The sequence below is a fragment of the Episyrphus balteatus genome, chromosome 3, assembly GCF_945859705.1.
Source record: "Episyrphus balteatus chromosome 3, idEpiBalt1.1, whole genome shotgun sequence".
Lineage (NCBI taxonomy): Eukaryota > Metazoa > Arthropoda > Insecta > Diptera > Syrphidae > Episyrphus > Episyrphus balteatus.
The window spans coordinates 51,442,322-51,455,479 of record NC_079136.1 but is presented as its reverse complement, the minus strand read 5'-3'; the positions used below and the strand labels follow the sequence as shown (position 1 = coordinate 51,455,479).

Below are 13,158 nucleotides of genomic sequence, written 5' to 3'. Positions count from 1 at the left end.
TGATGGTGGAAATGGTGGTGGAATTTATGTGGCGTGCCGAAGAATTTGTGCGGTAGATTGTTTTTTTTTTTAAATAGTTTTCACAAATAACACTGAGAAGATTTTATTTATTTTTTAAGTTAAATTGTTCTATTTATCTATCAAATGGAGCACAGAAATGTTTTTTTTCTTAACGAATATGTTGCTGCGGCTATCAAGGTTTCACTAGAAAATATAAAATGCAGGAAAAGTCAAATCAATGGCGCGCCGCCATTACAAAAGAGACAAAACTTTGTGCATTGCATACATCGCTCTCTTTTCCTCCCATTTACCAAAGAGTTTATTTTTTTCAGGAGAAACAAAACTACAATATTTTGAGGGGAGAGATTTTGGTAAATAAGGAAACACATACACCTACAAAGTATAGACTTTGTTGGTGGTTGTAATTTCCCCTAAACTACTGAGGTTTGGTTTGCAGGGTTAGGGGTATTCACGATCTGGTGCAACAGGCCTAGTAAAAATGTAAAATTTTATTTTTTTACAATAGATCGTGAACGCCCCTCTTCTTATCTATAGTAAATATTGAAGCATGAATGATGTTTTTTTTTTTCCTCCACCGTTGCTTCTTTTTTTACATTTTTTATAATTTAATTCTTTGTTTTGTTCGGGTTAATAAATTTTCACTAATTATTTTACATCAAAAGAAACTAAATTACGGGACATGAGTAGCGACAACCATTATAAACAGAATAAAAAAGACAAACTGTTTATCATGGGCGACGCGACGGTGAGCTGCCATCTGTCAAAAAATAATTGTACTCGATTGTATTTTTATTTTGCAATAGGGTTAAGCCTGGTACGCTACTCGCGCTAAATTTTAGCTGATATAAAATTCCCATACAAGTTATCGATAACTTGTATGGGATCCATTTTATCTCGGCTAAAAATTTTCGATAATTTGTATGGGAGCTAAAATTTAGCGCGAGCAGCGTACCAGGCTTTAGGGTATAGCAAAAGTGCAAGACCATTGTAAAATTTCAATCCATATATTTTGTTGTTGTAGTGTTGTAAGATTTTACACTTTTGCACTTTTGCAATGATATTAGACCAGTTGCATCGGATCGTGAATACCCCTATTGAGTTCAGAACAGCAAAAGTGCAAAAGTGTAAAATCTTACATCACTAAACCAACAAAATATACGGATTAAAATTTTACAACAGTCTTGCACTTTTGCTATACCCTAGACCTATTGCAAAATAAAAATACAATAGAGTAAAATTATTTTTGACAGATGGCAGCTCACCGTTGCGTCGCCCATGATAAACAGTTTGTCTCTTTTATTCTGTTTATTATAGTTGTCGGCTTGTCGGTACTCATGTCCCGTAATTTACAGCCCTATTCTGGCGAACCTCACAAGTTATGACGACCTCACAAGGTGAGCTGAATTTGATTTTGTGAGGTTTTCGCGTCACAAAAACTTTCGAATTTGTGATCTGCTCTGAAGGAGGTCACAACTCACAAGTTGGATTTTTGCTAGTAAGAAGTTTGTGAGAAATAAATCGTCATAAAATCGATTTATGATCACCTTGTGAGCTTTTTGTGACTTGTGAGGTTTGCCAGAATAGGGGGGTTAGTTTCTTTTGATGTAAAATAATTTGTGAAAATTAATTAACCCGAACAAAACAAAGAATTAAATTATAAAAAATGGAAAAAAAGAAGAAGCAACAGTGGAGGAACAACCCTGTTAAAAAAAAAAACATCATGGATTTCATTCATGCTTCAATATTTACTATAGATAAGAAAAGGGGCGTTCACGATCTATTGTAAAAAAATAAAATTTTACATTTTTACTAGGCCTGTTGCACCAGATCGTGAATACCCCTTATATAAGTTCCATCATCTTCAAGCTGAAATTGTCAAAAAAAAAAAAAAAAAACAGGTTAAAGTGAGAGAGCAAAATTTTTTCCACTAAAATTCACCTGAACCATAGCCGAACCACAGCTAACCCCCAATAAACGGTGGGTAGCTTCTGAACGTTGTTAAGATGTGAGTTCAGACCTGAATTCCGACTCTTCAACACTGCAAATGAGTTGAACCGAGATCAAATGTTGAAACCAAGATAAACCACGTTTGTACAAAGTAATCTGGAAAATTTTTAGTTTATTTTCGTCACTTTGTTTGCCCTTCTGCTCATAACCTTAATTTTTGATTTCCTTCTGTTTATACCTTTAGTTGATTTCTATAATCTACTACAAAAATTTCATCCCTGATTCCAATTTAACCAACTTTCAAAAATAAAAAAATAAAATCTTTGTTTACCGCGAAAAAATGACAGTCAAGCTATCCAATTTGAAATTTTGCTAGAAATACAAGTTTTTGCCTTTACTTTTTTGTTTATTTTCAATTTTTTGTTATTAATTTTTAAGTTATTTATTTATCTTTTATAATTTAAAAAATAATCCATATAATGAGCCAAACTCCAAAAAAATCAGCTCGCAAACAAATCCTCCCATCCGATTCATATAAAACTCCAAACAAAAAACAATCTCGTCCTCGTTTGGAATCTATCGAAAATCTAAGTACTGCCACCGAAGATGAACCCGATCAAGATCAAGCTAGATCAATTCGTAAATCTGCTAAAAGAATAACTCCCAACAAAAACATATCTCTTCTTCGTTTGGAATCTATCGAAAAGTTAAGTACCGGCGATGAGGATGAATCCGATCAAGCGACAACAACAACTCGGAAATCTGGAAGAAAAATAAGTCCATCGAAGCGTTATAATGAGAATGAATTTGCTCTGGAGTTACCTGGTGACAAACGAAAAAAACAAAAAGGCGATCAAGAGGACAGAAGGAATGCTACATATATTTTCAGTGATTCCGATGAAGAAGATGAAGCACCTGCAGAAATTGTTGTTGAAAAAGAAACTCAATTCTTTGAGGATGATTTGGACGTTGAAGGTAAAAGAATATACGGCTTCAACACTCCAAAGAAGCGAGATGGAATGGCCTTAGCAGCTGCAGCAACCCCCAAGACACCAAAAACACCCAAAACCCCTAGAAATACATCGAAGACTCCAGATAAGAAGAACAGAGCTGCCTTGGATCCCAAAACGCCGAGTCATGTTAGAAACAAGGTCAAAACACGTAAGTAAAACTATTGAATACAAGTAAACAAAGTAGTAGTATTTCAAGATACCATCTTAAAAAAAATATTTTAAACAAGATAGAATTTACATTCAATCGTAAGAATAGGAATTACTTCTTATTCTTAGATTTAATCCCATCTTGTTAACGCCTAGGATGTTTGTTACTAGAAACTGCTTTTGTTAGATTATCAGCAGCCGTTTCTTCGGTTGATATGTAACATACAGTAATAGTTCCATCATTGATTCGATCACGGATATAATGATGCCGAACCTCGATGTGTTTGGATCTTGGTTTAAAACAGTCAATTTAAGCTCCAAACTGCTTAGTCCAAGTTGCTTCCTGAACAGCTGCCGACAACGCCATTTAGGTGCTCTGCAAATGCAATGGACCCTACACCCTACTAATAATCAAATTTAAAGCTCACGTTAATATTTATCTAAATTCTATATATTTCACCATACCGAGCTAACGCTCGGTTAAATTTTATAGTTGATTACACTGATCTGCAAGGAAATCCTCCTTTTACGGCCAATTTCTTCACATAAGTCCTAAGTCAGCTTAGTACCCAGTCTAGCTAGACCAGGTCCTAGCACTAGTACTCGGTCCTAAGGAAAAGTTAGGACCTGAGCATTTCTTCACATTTCTTCACATTTATAGGACCTGATCTAAGTTCACAAGGCGGTCCTAAGAATTAATACGTATAAAACTGGTCTAACTGTCATTCTGACAATATTTTGATGTTTGAAATAATTAATTTTGATATTTAAGGGAAGTTTGCAAAATAAATATAGACAAAAAGTAAAAAAAAATATAAAAAGATTATTGAACAATAAAAAAAAAATGTGGTGAAACTTTACAAGAAGTCAACAAGCAAAGAAATTCGATTTGCTCATCCAAAAATGTCACAGTCAAGAATGAATTCATGAGTGCTGAATTGTATGATTTGGTAAATGTAGAAAATGCTTAGATACAGGATACCAAAAACGACGAAGGTGTCATTAAGTACTCGAGGTATAAACGGATTCCTAACCTTACTGCAACAGTTTCGGACAGATATTTGTAACTTCATATGTATGTAAAAAATATATGTTAATAAAATAATAATTTAAAAAAAATGCAGTCCAGTTATGGTCTTTTTTTCTTACTAATATCTGACTTTAAGAAAGATCGAACAAAGTCGCTATATCTTTTTGGTACTTCTACCTACATCGAGATGTGTTCTTTTGTACATTCTTCGGTTCCGGTATTGCATTTCCCATTTTAGGTGTTTTTTGTAAATAAAAAAAAAAATCATTTAAATCAACAAAAACGCACTTTTCAAGAGAAACAACAAGAAATTAAAAAAATCTGTCAGATATCTTTTAAAAAGACTGAAATACATTGCTTTTATTTAAGTTCTAACCGCTAGACTACCGATTTTCAGGTCCTAACTTATACCGAGTCCTAACTAATACTCGGTACCAATTTGACAGTACTAGGGCTTAGGACTTTTGTGAAGAAATCACTTGGTACCGATTTGAGTACTAACGATTGGTATAATAACCAGGTCCTAGCTGATTTTGAGGAGCTAGCTAGTACCGAGTCCTAACTAGTACTCGGTCCTAAATTGACAGTTCTAGGGCTTAGGACTTGAGTGAAGAAATGAGTTGATACCGATTTGAGTACTAACTTTAGGACTAGGACCGGTACTAGCGCTAGGACTCTGTGAAGAAATCGGCCGTTAATTAAACTATACTTTTTTAAAGGATTTTTGTGTGCTAATTCCGAAGTAAAAATTGGCCTAGCACGCCACGTTTTTTAGATATTAGAAATCTCGAAAACCCATTTTTTTATGTTTTCGAAGCAATATTTTGGCGTAATGTCAGAACTTATTTTTTTCTTTCAAATTCAATTTAAATCTTCTCAATATATCATATCTTATCCGAGATATTTAAATTTAAGTAAGTTAAGTAGGTTTGGCATATCTTACCATAAAGAAATTGATCATTTAAAATTCATATTTCTTTCTCCCAAGAACAAAAGTATACTTTTCCGATAGATTTTAGTATGCTGATTTTGAATCCGAATTCAAAAAATTTCAATCAGCTCCCGTTTTTGAGATATAGTAGTTTTTTTTTAAACTTTCTAAACAAAAACTTGATTTTGTGATTCTCTAACGCGTATATCTCAAAATCCTGACGTGCTGCATTTTTTTTTACTTCGGATTCGAACTCTGCACATCAAAAACCGGAAGAAAAGTATACTTTTGTTCCTAGGAGGAACAAATTTTAAGATTTAGAAGGCAGTGTATCGAATGTTTTATCACAGATAAGATATTTCTAAATAGAAAAATAGTATATAAAATTACAAAACACGTATAAATTTGTTTTAATGTATTTTATTATACTTTTCTTTACATATTTGACTTTTTAAATATAACGAGCGTTGAGATTTTACATTTTCTAAAAACTGAAGGATTTCAATATTTTTGCTGTTTTTGTGTGTAAACTTTAATTAATAAATAGAAATTTGGTGATATATCATGTTATGAGAAAATTTGAGCTAAATACTAATATTAGTTTTATTTTTGTACTTGGTCAACCGAATCCCAGAGGGTTATTTTTTATAAACTACTCATATTTTTTTCAAAAATCATTTTTAAAAAAATGGTACTTGCTAGAATATTTATGAAACCGGATTTTGATTCTCGACCCGTATGTATACACTATACCATTTGATGGTATTTTCTTTAACTGAGTAGTTGATAGATTAGCCTACCCAATATTTTCTACTACTGAGATGTATATTACAGTTTTTCACAAAGTTATAGTTTGTGACCATAGCATATCTTAGAAAATCAAGGTAGTTTTCTTCTGAGGATCTGAACAGGAAGTCTCTTTCTATAGCAGCTATCACTTTACCTGCTCGGCTGTTCCATGTAAATCTCCTTTGATAGCATCCATTTGTTCAATCTTTATTCCGCTTTTATCAGCGCATTCTATCAAAATTTGTATGATCCAATGCATGGTCCTTCTTTCCCAATTCATGAAAGTAATAGTTAAAACCCACGGGACCCTCTTAACTATTTTTTCTCATCAGAAAAATGCTTTATTTCCTGTCATAAAATCGGGAGAAAAATATGTTTTTTTCTTAGGCTTTAATCGCTTCAAGTGTTTAGCCTTCGAAATGATTCGCTCCAATATGGATACAATGGCCTAATTTGGTGGTACAGTCATGTGAATTTGACGCGAGTCGTAGAATCGCTTTTCTGTCAGCACTCACTGTTCATCCTTTCATATGTTTTCCACATTTGGACTCGTTCCGTAAAAGTATTGAAACTTTTTTTCGGGTTTGTTTCGTTTTTTTTTTTACCTTTTTGGTGAATAAACGGGCGACACCCTTAATTTTGCACACGAAAACCAATAAAAAAAAGAGTATGCTAGTAGCTTTTTTTCAGAGTTATTCCGCAAAAATAGCAAAACTTAATAAACGGGACATTGAAAATGAATGATCTTGCTCAAAGAGTGACTGCATAGGGGACATACGAAATAGTAAATTATTAAAGAGTTACTTATCAAGAGACTGGAATTATATGTACTTATATTAAAAACAAAAGAATGTGCTATTCTAGTGAGCGTCAGTTTATGTGCCTAAGAAGTCATTTGCATTTAGAAAAAAATCAAATTTCTGTTTTGTATAACGAATTGTTTTATATTTTTCCTCTCATATATCAGAAATCCCTTTAATTTGTACATCTACCGATTTTGAGGTCCTAACAAATTACGAGTCCTAACTAAAACTAGGCAAAAATTTGACAGTACTAAGGCTTAGTACTTTTGTATATATTTAAGACCTAGTACTTGGATGAAGAAATGAGTTGATTGGTTTGATTTGGTATTAATGCTAAGACTCTGTGAAGTACTCGTCCGTAATACACTCCTGCTCAAATTTAACGCACATCCTATTTATTTTAAAGTAAAGTCCTGCTATTACTTTATGCCACAGCATCATGGTTATTTTCTCAAATGAGACAATAGTGATCTTAAATTAAAGGTATGGAATAATATGTTTGTCGGGAAGATTTGGGGAGAGATTTGCTGAAGTCTGTCTGTTAACCCGCGAGCCTTTTAAAGAAGAGTCATAAAATTTCATGGAGTTAAATCTGCTTTACAACACCTACGGAGTTAGCGAGCCTTTCTAGACCTAAGTTAAGTACCCAAAAATACTTGACTGATGCCCTCGAACAGCATCTGGTTCCAATCACCCCTAGATTTGGTCCACAGTTTAGTCTGATGCACGATAATGCATGCTAGAGTAGTTTGAGAATATCTTCAAGATTTTAATATTCCAGCTTTGGATTAACCACACAGAAATCTGGATTTGAATTCAATAGAACATGTGTAGGAAATATTGAAAAGATGCATTCGCGACCGAAATCCACCTCCAAGCAGTCTTGATCAACTGAAAACTTCAGTGAAAGAAGTGTTAAAACAAAACCTTTAAAAGTAAAAGGTTTTGATAATTTAATGAACTTGAAAAAGGTAAACATAGAATGGGATAGGTGTCCAGTATATGAGTGCTTAAATGTATTAAGATGTTTTAAGTGTTGGGGCTTCAACCATACATCCACGCATTGTAAAGGGAGTTGCCAGGTATGTGCAAAATGTGGGGAAGAGGGTCACGCATTCAAAGATTGTAAAAATGATAGTGTAAAATGTATAAACTGTAAAAAAGCGAAAGAAAGACTTAACTTAAGTGACATTGATATAAATCATGATTGTAGAGACAGTAGCTGTCGTTCACTTCAGCGCAAACTAAAAATTGAAAATGAAAAGATTTTGTATTAGCAATTAACATCATTAGTGAAGTGCCTTTGTCTAAATATTGGTGGAATAAGAACAAATTTAAACCAATTGGAAGTTATAGTGTTAAAAAATGACTTTGATTTCATATGTGCCACGGAAACGCATCTAACATCAAACATAAATGACTCTGAAATAAAGCTAAAAAATTATAAAGTAGTAAGATGTGATAGTATTTCATCTCATACTGGGGGAGTACTTTTCTTTATAAAACAAGATTGGCAAGTGGAAGAAATTTCTAAGGTAGCATTGAATAAAATGATTTGGTGGTTGGTGATTAAAGTGCAAAGACAAAATATAAGTATGATTTTAGTGGCTGTTTATAGATCACCTCATAAGCAAAATTCCCCTGAAAACATTTTTTGTGACTTTTTTATAGATCAAATTGAAGAGTTATGTTCTAATTATACTAATGTTAGCATAATGGGTGATTTCAACATAGATTGGTTTTCAAACAGTACGTACAAAAAACGAATTTGTGAAATCATTTCAGATGTTTCTTATAAACAGATTGTATCGGAACCAACGAGAATTTCCCAAAATTCTTCTACTTTAATAGACTATGTGGTAACAAACTATGAAAATGTACAAGCCAAAGTAATAAAAGAGTTGAAAATCAGTGATCACGAAACATTAGAAATATTTTTTGAAACCAGTTTTGCCAATACAAATTTTAATAAAGAAATTATAAAATATATAGCATTTAATGAGAGTGTTTTTCGGAGTGAATTGATAAACAATGAAATAGAAAATCTAGTTTACAGTAACGTAAATGAAACTTCAAAATCATTCAGTCTGAAAATTAAAGCGGCTATGAGTAAGATGATGATCTCAAAAACAATAAGTTCGAAAAATTGCAATATCGGATGGTTTAATCAAAACTTATTTAATATGAAATTAAAAAAAATTCAACTTCATCAAAGAGCGGTTTGGACAAATAGTGCTGAAGACTGGAATAGTTATAGGTTATGTAGAAACAAGTACGTAAGTGATCTTCAACTAGCAAAAAATAATTTCATTGCCAAAAAAGTTGATCAATCTAACGACCAAAAAACAATGTGGAGAACAATAAAATCGCTTGTGCTTAATGAAGAAAAAAGTGAGATAGATCAAATTATATGTGAAAACAGAACTATAAAAAACAAGAAAGAGATAGCTGACAAGTTAAATAGCTTTTTTGTGAAAAGTGTTGAGGAAATAAATGATAAAATACCTTTTGAGACATACAAAAACTTAATTGATATAAACAGTGAAACCTTATTTAAATTTAAATTAATAAATATGACTGAGTTAAAATATATAATGAAAAACATGAACGGTAAAAAAGACTTTAACGGTTTGTCAACTAGGATGTTATTGAGTGCTATGGACATTGTGGGGCCTTCTTTTTTGAATGTCTTAAACAACTCACTGAGTAGCGGAATATTTCCCGAGCACTGGAAGAAGTCTACTGTTGTGCCGATAGCAAAAGTGAAGAATACGGTAAATCCAGCAGAATTTCGCCCGGTAAACATGCTTATGACAGAAAGTAAAGTGTTGGAAAAAATTGTTCATAAACAACTACAAAGCTTTTTGGAATCGAACAACTACTTGAGTGACTATCAGTCAGGATTTCGACAACAACACAGCTGCGAGTCGCTTTTAAATCTGGTTGTGACACAGTGGAAAACTGATGTATATGAAAAAAAGGTTGTAGTTGCGGTTTTTTTGGACCTTCAAAGAGCATTCGAGACCATCGATCGAGACATACTAGTTCAGAAACTGAGAAGATATGGTATTGAAGGAGTAGAACTCGAATGGTTTAAGGGTTACCTATCAAAAAGAACTCAATATACAAAAGTAGCGAACGAAATTTCTGGAAGTATAGAAGTGAGACTGGGAGTGCCTCAAGGAGCAGTTCTGGGAACACTTCTTTTCATCATTTATATCAATGATCTGGAGAAAGTTCTAAAACATTCAAAGGCCAGAATGTTTGCAGATGACACGCTTATATACGTTTCGGGAAACACAGCGGGCGAATGCATCAATCAACTTAATGCTGATCTAAAAAACCTAGAAGTGTACTTCAAAATGAATAAATTAAAACTTAATGTTAATAAATCAAAAGCTATTATAATTAATGGTGATTCAACTGAAAATATAATTATCAATGAAAATAATATAGAAAAAGTAAATGAAATCAAATACTTAGGAGTAATTTTAGATAGAGAACTAAGTTTCCAGAAGCATATAAATTACATTTGTAACAAAATTGCAAAGAAGATAGGCTTTTTCCAAAGAATTCGAAATAGATTATCGCCAAGTTGTGCAATAAAAATTTATAATGTTATGATTAAGCCACATTTTGAATATTGTTCAACAATACTGTTTTTAGGTAATAATCAAATGACTGAGCGTTTACAAAAGTTACAAAATCGCGGAATGAGGTGTATTTTAATGTGCAATAGGTTAACACCAATACAATCAATGCTAAATACTTTACAATGGCTTACAATAAATCAGAGAACAATCATGAATGTACTTATATTTATATTTAAAATAAAACATAATATGCTGCCAAATTATTTATTTAATAAGATAGTTTATGTATCCGATGTGCAACCATATCAGTTAAGAAACAGAGGTGATTTTAGACTACCATTTCTATCAACTAGCAGATCTCAGAATATATTGTTTCATAAAGGTTTTAAACTATTTAATAATCTGCCAAATGAATTAAAAGTAGAAAACAATGTGATAATATTTAAAAAAATGTTAATCTCATATGTAAAATCTAATTATTGTTAATTAGTATTTAAGTTTTTTCTTTATATTAGTTTTTTAACAAAATATTGTAAATAATAGCTAAAGCTAAATAAAGAATCAAATCAAAAAAAAAAGTTAATTAGTGGAATGGACAAACGACTCCAGGTTGTCATATGCGCTAGAGGACACTATACCAAGTATTGCATACAATTATGGGAAAGAACCGTCACCCGCTTCCATTTTTTTTAAATTTTTCTTCTTAAAAATAAAAATAATTTTATAATCAGTTTTCAGACCTTGAATTGTTAAATTTGGTTTATCTTTTTTTTGGTTGATAATACTGTTGCAGTTTAGCATTTTTTCGACTTGCTAAACAATAACAAAACACAAAAAAATGCACCAAAGAATTTTAAAATAAGATGCAGGGGTATAACTTCAGACGAAAAATGTGTGCGTTAATTTTGAGCAGGAGTTTAGTTTCATTATCCGTTATCTTATCATTAGCATTAAAAATTTGAGATTTCAAGTCTCGGTTTGTAACTATGTAGTCTATTAATTTCGCAATTTTAATTATTCTTGTCCGTTGATTCACAATCTGGAAAAGCCCCTGATCAGTTTAGATTTCCAACATCTTTCCACATTGCGATCCTTTGATCCACATCAAAATCTCCAGGCAATAATATGTTATTTTTTCCATAAAATGATAGCACCAATCCTAAAAAAAAATGCTAGAAAATCTGATAGGTACTTAGGAGCTCGGATACCTATAGAACACTGCCAAGGCTCATTACTCTTCACTCATCCACACATACAATTTTAGTATGCACTCTTGGCTAATTTACACAAAAAATCTTTCAGAAATCGCCAAACTCCTTGAAGACAACTCCAATTCTGACTTCTCCGCCGATGATAGTGACTTCCAGCCATCTCCAGACAGTGCGTCAGCATCCTCTGCCGAGGATGATGATGATGAAAGTCAGCCCCAGGACGACGAAGCAGAAGATGATCAGCCAAAGAAAGGTCGTCGCCCGATCATTGTACCAGTTCTACCGAAAACCCCCTCCGCCTCTAGAGTCCGCCGATCAGCAGCACGAAAATTAAACTCTGAGTACGTTCCTGAAAGCGATGGCTACTTCACGACACATTCCAGCAACAAAATTCACACATCCGATCACACTCTGGATCGCTTGAAGAATCCCCGCCTGCCAGCTGACAAACTATTCAGCCTGCTAGCCAGCATGACGCTGTCTAAGGAACACGAAAAGGCAATCTCTGGGATTTTGGATGAATACAAGACTTATTTCTCCAAATGGATGTACATTCTCAATGAAGGCTTCAACATTCTCCTCTATGGACTGGGTTCGAAGAGGAATCTCCTGCAACGCTTCCATCGAGAAGTTCTCTCCAAACAAACGGTTTTGGTTGTAAATGGATTTTTTCCCAGTCTGACCATCAAGGACATACTAGACAGCATCACCAATGAGATTTTGGATGTGGGGACAAGTCCGGCGAATCCACACGAAGCTGTAGATATCATTGAAGAGGAGTTCGGGTTGATTCCAGAAACCCATTTGTACCTGATTGTGCACAATATTGATGGAACTATGTTAAGGAATTCCAAAGCCCAGGAGATTCTATCGCGTTTGGCTACAGTGCCCAATATACACCTCTTGGCGTCAATTGATCATATCAACACACCTTTATGTAAGAGTTAGACTTCTCCATGCCCTCAGACAATGTGTAACTCCTTTTTATCTTTTCAGTGTGGAATCATACAAAATTAAGTAACTACAACTTTTCTTGGTGGGATGTAACCACTATGCTGCCGTATAGCGATGAGACTGCTTTCGAAAACTCGCTACTCGTCCAAAATTCTGGAGAACTGGCTTTGTCGTCTATGAGAAGTGTGTTCTCGTCGTTGACACAAAATGCCAGAGGAATTTACATGATTGTTGTGAAATATCAAATCAAGAATAAATCTAATCCAAATTATCAAGGTATGAGAGGTTTTATAAGTTCGTTTAAAGAATTTTCTTAATCTGTTTCTTTTTCTTTCAGGAATGCCATTTAAAGATCTTTATTGGAGTTGTCGAGAAGCATTTTTAGTTAGTTCAGATCTTGCTTTAAGAGCACAATTAACAGAATTTTTAGATCACAAATTAGTTAAGAGTAAAAGGACTTTGGATGGATCTGAACAGTTGCAAATTCCAATTGATTCGGGATTGTTGCAACAATTTCTCGATGAGCAACAAAAGTAGAAATATAAGAAGTATTTTAAACTGCTTTGTTATTTTTTGTTTTAATTTATTTATTATTATGCAAAAATTGTGTTTAAGCTTAAATAAAGTATGTAATTTGTTTGAATTTAATACAATTGTTGTGGAATCTAACTTGTTTTAAAGAAAAAGTAATACATAACCGAAAAATAAACTTATTTAAA

The 13,158-nt window shown here is 33.1% G+C and overlaps 1 protein-coding gene across 1 annotated transcript; it reads left to right on the top strand.

The window, feature by feature from the left end:
• The first annotated feature begins 2,306 nt into the window (after positions 1-2,306).
• Positions 2,307-13,158, top strand: LOC129914532 (origin recognition complex subunit 2). The gene is made up of 4 exons (XM_055993834.1): positions 2,307-3,129; positions 11,577-12,422; positions 12,482-12,715; positions 12,777-13,158. Exons 1-4 carry the CDS (start codon positions 2,448-2,450, stop codon positions 12,974-12,976), a joined length of 1,962 nt encoding a protein of 653 aa, XP_055849809.1. The 5' UTR covers positions 2,307-2,447; the 3' UTR covers positions 12,977-13,158.